The following is a 10,981-nucleotide window of genomic DNA, read 5'->3' as shown; positions in this document are numbered from 1 at the left end:
TCCATTGGAGGGAGGTGTTAACAAAGGAATTGACAATAAATGGAAAGGCAGGAGGTGTGAAAATTGAATCTGTCCCATTCCCCATGTGTTGTGACCAAATGCAGATGGACTGCTAACTGGGTGGCATGAAGCACTAATGACAGCTAGAGGTCGCTAAAAGGTGCTTACAAGAAATTGGACAGAGAATTTAACAATAGGCTTAAGGGATGGTCAGCGTCTTGGCCACATCTGAAAGACCTCATTAAGGGTTTTGCAGGTGTTCTCAAAGGCGTTGCAGTCCGTGTTAGTGCTAGGTCGAGAATCCCGAGGGAATCAGGTGTGCCTGGATGTCATGCTATTGTATTCGCTATGATTTGAGAAGGAATTTTGAAAGCTGGAGGAGTTGTGAATGGTATGCTAAGCGAGATGACGCTAATCTGATTTATTTTGACACTAATCTGATTTATGGTGACATTAAGGTCGTTTGAAAAAGAACCCACAAAATCACTGTGTATAACGTATTTACTTATAAGTATTTACATTTTATTTTACTCCACACTCTAGTACTTTCAGGCCCTATCTGTGGCCCATTTTCAAGAGATGTGTAGGTTGTCAGCCTGACAACCAACACATCTCTTAAAAATGGGCCACAGCTTGGGCCTGAAAGTACTCTAGTGTGGAGTAAAATAAAATGTAAATACTTATAAAGTAAACACGTTATACCCAGTGATTTTGTGGGTTTCTTTTTCAATCTAAAGATTTATTTCCAGAACAGACCTGTCCCATCAATATTAAAAACTTGCTGAGGGGTATATCCATCGTTATCAGTTATTTCCTTGAGCATCTTGGGAAATTTTTGGTCTGCTGGTTTGTTGGCATTCACTGCTTCACCGATAATAGAACCGTGATGCAAGTTAGCGGGTTTTTTGAAGTGACAAAACCATCCATGTCTTGCAGCACATGTTTCATCTACAATGTTTTCACTAGCCTTATCTTTCAAGTCATCGAAAAGGCATCAGCATGAGGCTATGCGGTATACGTACACATCTTTGTCTCTGTGTTCCTTACTTACTCAAAAGTTTTTCCATTTCTTCTACCGCCCTTCCCCTCCTCTTACTTATAATGGTTGACTGCATTGGCACAGCACTTTTTACGTGTTCCATTATTTGATCTTTGTTTTTTTAAAGATTGGTGCAACAGTTAGCAATTAATATTATAGCCTGCTACCTCAACCAAGATTGTGCAATAGTTGAGCAATTCATATTATAGCCTGCTACCTCAACCATTTTTTCATCACTTCATAGTTTCTTTATAATTCATTTCCATTAAAACAGCTTTCTACTTTTTAACCATTACCCACTATCGTCACTTTCATTATGCTTGCCAATAGCTGTAATAGAGAAGGAGGGGCTTGATATTTCATGATAAAATCACATGAATAAATTGGAGCACAAGAGATGACGTGGTGCTGTTCAGCGTGGGTAGTGGCAAAAATTATAACTAAGCTGAGGTGCACAATACAAAATTTGAATTTACGGGTGGCAGACGGAGAGCTCCAAACAAATTTTAATTTATGATGACAGTTGTTCGTATCTGAAAGTTCATAGGTACAGGAGTGTCTGTATTCCATTATTAGGTTTTGGTAATCTTCAGCTTAACATATTTTTATTATGTACAAGTACCTATGATACCATATTTTTCCCACAGACAACGGAAAGCAAGGCAGATGTCAAGAGAGCTGGTTGCTGGTATTAGCGTTGAGGTTACCCACAGTCCAAACAAGAATGTTGCAATTTATACTACCTACCAAAGAGAGGCAAGTTCTGGTTTTTAGTAGTTTCAAAACTGCTTTTTGTCAAATTGCACAAATGCTTTGGTAATTCCATTGTGCTTCATCTTTTATAGCTTGGCACTCATTTCCAGTATCAGATTCAATAGTTTACTGCTTTTTTTTATTTTAGTAAAATTTTTCAAGTAGCCATTATTACAATTTAGTAAAATTTTTCAAGTAGCCATGATTATAAAGAAAATAAACTTCAAGGCTGCAAATGAAATTAGGATAGATCAGCCGTAGAAATCATATATGTACTGTTGAGAAACATTGTCTTTTAGATCTCGTATTGAAAGGTAATTATGACATCTATGCCATAGACTCAGAGGGACGAAGCTTAACATAACTGCTGTTTTGGCCAGTGTTGTAATCTTACTTTGATGTGTGGTAGACCAGTTTAGTCTTATTGTGTGTCATTTCGTAATGATGGCATTAGTTATCTACCACAGAATGGTATATATATAGTACATATAGTAATTACAATCGTTCCTTATGCATGGATTTAGAATTCATAGTAGATTCAGTAACTTATAAGGATTCACACTCATAATTACATAAAATTCATTAACTGACTGAAATCTTTTAGATTGAAAAGATACTTCAGGATAAAATTTCTTGCGTTTTGGTTAATCGATACCAGATTTGATATGAAAAGTAAGATTTGTATTTACTGTTATAAAAAATTTTTATGAATGTGTAATCTTACATCATTTTTCAAAATAAGATTTAGCACAGTTATGACACATTGTGTCATCAAACTCTAATCATTGTCATTTATGAGGCATTGGAGCATAATTTTTTCAATTTTTATCTCGGTTGTATTGCAAGTTGATCCCTTTATTGTTCTTTTTACAAACATTCTACATTAAAGTACACATATTTTTCTTTAGAATTACTCTGGAATGATTGTCACAGCAGGATTAGTAGCAGCTTCATAGACAATATAAAAAGTAAAATGTAAATCACAACTCTGGCTTTAAGACTGACAGGAGTTGCATAGACTTTTTGTCTAAAGAGGTTAATACTGTTACTGTATTATCAAAAGGCATAGTTATTGCAGAAAGAAAATTGCCAGAATAATTACCGCTGATAATAGAAAACTACTTATTCCAATTTCTGAAATGGGTGAAATCACTTAAACTTATAAAGCAGGAGGTATAACATTAAAGCGAGCAAAATGTCTAATACAAGACCACCTTTACAATAGGCTAGTCTACCCAAACTATTCAGGATCAAGTTACTGTAACATCATTCACAAATAATCCACAAGTAGTGTATGTAATGTTAAGGGTATAGTTAATTGTTCTTTTCATAGGTAACAACACAGTGACTAGACTAACCATAGAAGATGAACTGCTCGCATTGTGAAAGCACTGCTTTATATTGGGTTGCTTTGTTATTTCCATTGTGTGGTGCCTGTTTCCTTTGTGTATTTAGCATATATGTTATTGTATTTCAAGCTATCCACATATGCAGATGTAATTGATAGGCATTAGAGTAACATTTATTGGAATTAGCGTATGCTAAACAAGGCTAATGCAGCATATGATGTCATGTTAGCAGTGTTATAAAATAGAATATTTAAAGTGAAAGGCATGATACATTTTTATAAAATATTTAGAGTAATTAACTCTTAAACGCCGAAGCGGTATTTTAAAAATTGTCTCTCGTATGCCGGCGGTATTCGCGAGTGAGCGCCGAAGCGGAAAAAAAAAGTTTTTTTTCAAAAAATCACAGCACGCTTAGTTGTCAAGATTAAGAGTTAATTTTTGGCTCCTTTTTTTGTCATTGCCTGAAGTTTAGTTTGCAACCATCAGAAATGAAAAAGAATATTATCATATATAAATATTGGGATATATGACAGCACGAAAAAAATTTCATATATAATTGTATAAAACAAGTGCTGTGAGCAAAACGGTTAAAGCTAATGAGTTAATTTTTTTTTCGTTGTATGTACTCTAAATTGCTATCATTTTGTTATATAACACATTGTAAAACGATCAAAAGGCAACACAGAGAAAATATATTATCACAAAATGATGCTGAATTCGTACGCGCGGACGTAAAAAAAGCTGTTTTCAAAAATTCACCAACAAAATCGCAAATACCTTGTTGGCTAGAGGAACTTCCCGTTTGTTACAAAATGAAATGAAGTAAATTGATTGAATATTACTAGACTGTAAGTGTTGTAGCTTACAATTGTAGTTTTTTTACCATTTCAGTCGAGTTAAAGTTGACCTAAGGACAAATTTTTTTCTATATCGTTATGTTTATATTGAAACAAAATATTTCAAAACTGAATAAAGCTACAACCATGGGTTGTTTTTTTGTTGTGTTCTACATGAAATTTCGCACATTTTCATTTATAAAACTTCTATGTAACGGCTAATTTAAAATGGTACAAACATTACGACAATGAGACGAAAAAGTTTTGATTTTTTCGGAAGAGTTACAGTGCAGATGTAAGGAAAAAGTTTATTTCATAAATTCACCTTAAATCAAAATATTGTGCTAGAAACTTCCAATTTGTTGCAAAATAAAGGTAAATGATTGAATATTACTAGAATGTAATAGTTTTAGCTTACAATTGCGTTTTTTTACCATTTCGGGTCGAGTCAAAGTTGGACGAAGGTTGAAAATTTTGTCACTTATTGTTATTTATATGAAAATATTTCAAAAACTGATAAAAGCTACAACCATGGGTTGTTTTTTGTTGTATTCTACATGAAATTGTGCACATTTTCATATGTAAAACTTTATGTAACGGCTAATTTAAAATGATGCAAACATTACGACAATCAAGAAAAAACGAAAAATTTGTGATTTTTTCGGAAGAGTTACCGCGCGGACGTAAGGAAAAAGTTTTTTTTTTTCATAAAAATTCACCATAAATCAAAATATTGTGCTAGAGACTTCCAATTTGTTACAAAATGAAGGTAAATGATTGAATATTTACTAGAATATACGTTTTAGCTTACAATTGCGTTTTTCGACCATTTTGTAGAGTCAAAGTTGACCAAAAGGTTGAAATTTTTGCACATTGTTATTTTTATGAAAATATTTCGAAACCGATAAAAGCTACAACCATGAGTTGTTTTTTGTTGTATTGTGCATGAAATTGCGCACATTTTCATATATAATACTCCATGTAACGGCTAATATAAAATGGTTCAAAAATTATGTCAAAGTAACGAAATAATTTCTGAGATGTGTCGCTGATACTTTTAGTGCGAAAAGGAAGATTGGGTAACGATTGTAAAACAAAACAACGCCTTGATATGTGAGCTCCCAGCATCCCCCAAGACGAGTGATTCAAAAGTTTTCGCCCAGTAGGCCTATAAGTATTTTTCCACGAATTTAAAAAAAAAAACACTTTTTTTTTATATCGACGTACCATACATCTAATCGGCACCCAACAGACAATTTATATCAACGTTTAATACGTCCAATCGGCGTTAAAGGGTTAAGAACATTTTCACATGTGCACAGGAAGTCAGGGAGTGCTAGCATAATATGAGACCAGCCAATTAATACTTCCATAGTTTTACAATAGTTTAGTCTCTTATCCCTTGATCACACCACTAACTGATCCATTCAAGTGCCTTTTAATGTTAGCACTGACTTTTTTTTTTATCAATTGTTGAGTACCCATATATCCCATGATTATGCAATGTACTTTTGCAATTAAATTAAGCCTAAGTGAGTACATAATAAAGATCTTGGCAAATATGAGGATTTGAGCCATAAAATGATTCAAGTTGTTATTACCCTTTGGTTGACTGCTACATACATCTCAGTATTCTGTGAAAGAAAAGGAAATAAAAGTATGTACTAGTGTGTTCAATGATGAAGTATCCTTTTCCTCAGAAGGTATTTATTATACACTTAATCATAATGGTAATGTTTTCACGTTTTCATATTTGGTAATGCTTAGCCTCTGAGATAAGAAAAAGTAAATTTTGAAGTATTTAATTTGTATTCATGAAACAGAATTATAACATTTTCCAATTATTTCTGGGAGATCTTTACATTGCTAAAAATAGAAATACAGTTTTCCTCTCAGACAAGAATAATTTGTTGCATGTATAGTCTCACATTGTATGATTATAGTTTTATCATATGCAGTATTAAGGAAAGAATTTTGTAAATGCTATATGCTATTTTGTAAGTTAAAAAACTCATTTTCAGGCTCAACCTGCTCTGGTTAGTGAGGAAAGTACAAGTAATAGTGTACCATCCATGGGTTCTGTCCCTCCCACCCCTGGAAAGCACCTTGTTGTTCCTCCTGCTCCAGCACAAACGCTTCTGCCATGGCAGTTTCCTACAAGTTCTATTGCTCCAGTTTCTTCAAGTTCCTAGTATAATATCTCAGCCTTCCACTTCAAGGAATGAGAAATCTGATGAAGCAATAGTGGTATCACAGCCATATGTTAAGAAAACAGTGAGAAATTTCCTTCAGGTTGCTGATATCCTTCCTTACAAGAAACGCAAAAAGGAGATAATACCTGAACCGGTGAGGAGCTTGTTTCTTAATTTTACCTTTTTATGACCTTTATTTGTTAATGAAATTCTTGAAAATTGTCAGTTATTTGCCAGTGTAATAAGCCAGATCAGCCAAGATTCCATAGACTAGGGTCACGAATGTGATTGTGATCTAGAAAGTCATTTAGTTATTAAGGAAAAGGATGGTTATTAAGGAAAAGGATGGTATGCATGCAGGTATGTTTATGCATTTATGTTGAATGACGTATACAATGTACTGTACAAGTAACATTGATAAAAGGAAAGAGAATGACCAGACTAACTCAGGCGGATAATTGCAGAACATTGTGAATAAGTGTTCTAACTGCACTAGACTGCTTCATTGTTTATGTGTGTGCATGTTTCCTGTATACATATGGTATATTTGGTCATAAGTTAACTATTCAAATCAGCCAGTTTTATCATATGAACATATACTGTATGTTACTATGTAAACTGTTTGTAAGTAACCTAGTAAACTGTCTGTAAGTAACATTCATGCACCAACGCTAGAAACCAGAAGTAGCACATCATACAAAGTCTCTCTCTCTCTCTCTCTCTCTCTCTCTCTCTCTCTCTCTCTCTCTCCTCTCTCTCTCTCTCTCTCTCTCTCTCATACATTATACAGTGGTACCTCGACATACGAAAGTCTCAACTTACGAAAAATTCAAGTTACGAAAACAAAACTAAGATTTTTTGGGCTCTACATACGAAAATAGTTCAGGTTACGAAAGGTTGTTGCTGTAAAGTCCCAAGATTCGCTCGGACCACCAAGAACAATTTTAAAACTTGCGCTCCGCTAACTGAGTAGACTCGCCACTATCCTCCTGCTCTCCAATTGGTTCCTGATAGTCACCGCCGTAAGATTCTGCTCTCCTATTGGTCAGCATCTACCCATGTGTTCTATGTTATTCTATTGGTAAAAGGATGCTGTAAATTGAAAAACTTATTCATGCAATACATATAATTAAAAAAAAACTATGTAAAGATAGAATAAAGAATAGAAATGAATGGTTTATTTTATTATACTGTTTAGTAGTTTCAGTATAGTTGAAGAGAGAATGAAAATGAAAATGTATGATTACTTACTGTGTGCTAGGTAAAGTGTTGCTTGGCCAGCGTTCGGTACTCGTAAGTGCTGAACGTAAACAAAAGGTTGGAAGTTTTTTTGTTTTTGTTTGTTTTGTGTATTGTAGTCATGATTAAAAAATAATTATTTGAAATGAGTACATTGATTATTTATACATTTTATTGCATATTGCTAAGCTTTTAGCTTCTTAGGTTTAGATGCAGAATCATAGACTAGCTACAGTAGCAAACTGCTAACATAGGCTAGGCTTATTGCTAAGGGTAACGGGATATGCAAAAGTCCTAATATGCATGCTAAAAAATGGGGTTTTGAACATTACATGCAGTTGAATATTACTCAAGTATGTAAGTATTTTGCCTTTTCCTTTTTGGAATCATATTTCTTCCGTCGGATCGGCATCGTAAGCCTAGAACATGTGTTGTAAAGCCTGGAAACCTTAATTTACTGGTGTTTGTAGGGATTGGAACGAATTAGGCAATTTTCATGTAAAATGCAGTTCAAGATACGAAAAGCTCAGTTACGAAGGCCGCCTCGGAATGGATTAATTTCGTATGTCGAGGTACACTGTATATATCTTGTAATGAAAAAAGCAACATTTCAATAAAATTGATTTCACTTACAGGATTAACTATAATGATCATTATTTGTAATATTTATGACTGCCTTTCGACTATCGAAAGACTTGTCAGAGCAAGAGGGTTTTCTCGCAAGGTTGCAAGCGCGATCGCGAGAGCCCGCAGAGCCTCCACTAGACGAGTATATCAGTCTAAGTGGGAAGTTTTTAGAAGGTGGTGTAAGTCGAAGAAGAAGTTGTCCCCCTCCACTACCTCTGTGACCGAAATCGCTGATTTCTTGTTGTTCCTAAGAGAAGACTCTCATCTATCTGTATCCACAATAAAGGGATACAGGAGCATGCTTTTGGCAGTCTTCAGGAATAGAGGCCTAGATCTTGCAGATAATAAGGATCTCCACGATCTTATAAGATCCTTTGAAACTACAAAGTCTAGGGAACCGGCTCCTCCTAGCTGGAACCTAGATGTAGTGCTCAAGTTCCTGTCATCTGAAAGGTTCGAACCTCCTCATCTGGCTTCGTTTCGAGACTTAACAAGGAAATGCTTATTCCTCTTATCTTTAGCAACAGCCAAAAGAATTAGTGAGCTACATGCCCTAGAGGATAAAGTAGGATTCAAGGGAGACTCAGCCATTTGCTCGTTTAAAGCATTATTTTTAGCTAAAAACGAGAACCCCTCGAATCCCTGGCCTAAGACCTTCGAGGTTAAAGGCTTATCGAGTCTCGTCAGTAGAGAAGCAGAAAGATCTCTTTGTCCTGTAAGAGCACTAAAATTCTACCTTCAGAGAAAAAACCAGATGGGGGGCTCTAGACAAGGTCTTTGGTGCGCGGTAAAAGACCCCACAAGACTGATGTCTAAGAATGGCTCTTAGCGTTCTTTGTGAGAAATGTCATTACAGACGCGCATAAGATCTGTCCTGACGACACGTTTCGACTCTTGAGAGTGAAAGCTCATGAAGTGAGAGCAGTAGCGATGTCTCTCTCGTTTCAAAAGAATATGTCACTAAAGAACATATTGGAAGCGACATTTTGGAGATGCAACTCAGTATTTGCATCTCACTACTTGAGAGATGTTCGTGTGACCTATGAGAAATGTTTTTTTCTCTCTAGGTCCTTTTGCTGTCTGCGGATACGATCCTGGGTATAGGTGCTAACACCGATCCTTAAATTTGTACATACCTTCTATTAGATATGTTCTAGACTTTCTGCTGACAAAAGTGCTAGATGTCGCACTGGCGGCCGTTCACTATTGTTCAGTAAGGAACTCTTGTGATATCTTCTTAGATGAGTATTAATTTTTTTTTTTTTGTTTTTTTTTTTTTTTTTTGAAAATTTTATGTGTGCGCACGTAATGTGTTTTTGAGTTCTGGTTGTAGTGAAGAGTTTGAGGATAACTCTGAACAATCTTTAGTACTAACATGGTGGTTAGGATCAGTGATCGGGATCGGTTGTGTGCTCCTTCATAAGGTGTATTGTTATATAAGTGGATTAAGCACCATTGACAAAGTCCTTTAAGCTTTGCCGAGTAAGCGGATAAGACCCCATCGGCAGACCCACAAGAACTCTTGGCCATAGATCACATATCTCGCTAAAGTTTCTTGAGGTGATGCAGACTCCTGGGCAGCAGCCACGAAGTCTACCACCTATCAGGTAGGAACCAAGGTTTATTTATACCTACAACATATGTTGTTTACCTGTCTATTCCATAGTTAGCTGTCTCTTCCCACCTCCACCAAAGGGTGCCAATCAGCTAAGTATATATCTGACAGGTAAGTTGATTGTATGAAAATATATTGTTATGATACAATAAAGTTTCATACATAACTTATCTGGCAGATATATACGATTATGGCCCACCCAGCCTCCCTGCAGGAGACAGGTGGAAGAGAGAAAATATGATAGAAAACTGGAAATGGTTCCTAGTAGCGAGTGGCGGCGAAATTTGAATTTCTGTCGGGGGACGACGGAGTCTTAGCTAAGTAATATATTTCTGCCAGTAAGTATGTATGAAACTTTATTGTATCATAACAATATCATTTTTTTTTTTTTTTTTTTTTCAACAAAATTTCAACTTCACCACTTTCAACTTTCTGTTTTTTAGTATCACTTTGTTCTTCCTTTTTGCTTATTCCTGCTAGTACTTAAGGCCTCTTTAAAAAATAACTATCCAAGGAAGATTGCTTCTGTCTACTTTTCACAATGTTTCCTGAAATGACTCAGGCAAGCGTCATTGAACTGTGCAAGCATATGACCTGTGTAAGCCTTTTTGGGGTGTCTTTTTTTCTATAAATGATTGCACTTAATGAAAAGCAGCTAGAACATCCTTAATTTCTGCTGTTGTCATGGGGTCAGCCTCCTCCTCCTTGCCGCTGCTAGAGAACTCCTCTTTAATGATGTTAAGTTGCATGGCCTCCAACTCCTTCAGGTCATCCGTCGTAAGCTCCTCTGGTGCTCCTCGAGAAGGTCGTTGATGTTGTCCTCGTCGACAACCAGCCCCATGGACTTGTGGATGCAACGATCTCGGTCAAAGATCTGGTTGCAAAACAGTTTCAGGATCGTCAACTGTTTCTGAATCTGCAGCACCAGCTTTGCCCACGTTGAATCCCCTCGAAGTCTCTGGCGGGTACGGCATCAGGCCAGAGTTTCCTCCACGAGGAATTCAAGGTTTGCCTCGAAACCTCCTGCCAAGCTTGGTCAATGAGTCAGATGCATATCACAACATCGAAATGCTCCTTACAAAATTCACGCAAGGTGAGGTTTGTGGTATTGGTGATGTTGGAACATCTCTTGAAAAGATGTTTCGTATACAGCTTCTTAAAGTTCGATATCACTTGCTGGTCCATGGGCTGGAGGAGAGGGGTGGTGTTAGGCGGAAGATAAAGAACCTTGATGAAGGAATACTCCGCTAGGATATCTTCCTTGAGGCCTGGAGGGTGAGCAGGAGCATTGTCCAACACCAGTAGGCATTTCAGAGGGAGGCGCTTCTCTT

At 36.2% G+C, this 10,981-nt stretch overlaps 1 protein-coding gene across 1 annotated transcript in view; it reads left to right on the top strand.

Annotated features, from left to right (window-relative positions):
* LOC135215961 (uncharacterized) overlaps positions 1-6,154 on the top strand; it is a gene marked incomplete at its 3' end in the record, with an annotated part of 298,909 nt that extends 292,755 nt beyond the window's left edge. Inside the window, exons 14-15 of the mRNA XM_064250917.1 lie at positions 1,687-1,795; positions 5,999-6,154. Of these exons, the coding sequence (XP_064106987.1) occupies positions 1,687-1,795; positions 5,999-6,154 (265 nt within the window). The remainder of the gene's footprint in view (positions 1-1,686; positions 1,796-5,998) is intronic.
* Between the last annotated feature and the right edge of the window lie 4,827 nt (positions 6,155-10,981).

Source organism: Macrobrachium nipponense, chromosome 5, assembly GCF_015104395.2.
Source record: "Macrobrachium nipponense isolate FS-2020 chromosome 5, ASM1510439v2, whole genome shotgun sequence".
Lineage (NCBI taxonomy): Eukaryota > Metazoa > Arthropoda > Malacostraca > Decapoda > Palaemonidae > Macrobrachium > Macrobrachium nipponense.
The sequence above is the reverse complement of the archived record's forward strand: the minus strand, read 5'-3'. Positions and strand labels throughout refer to the sequence as shown.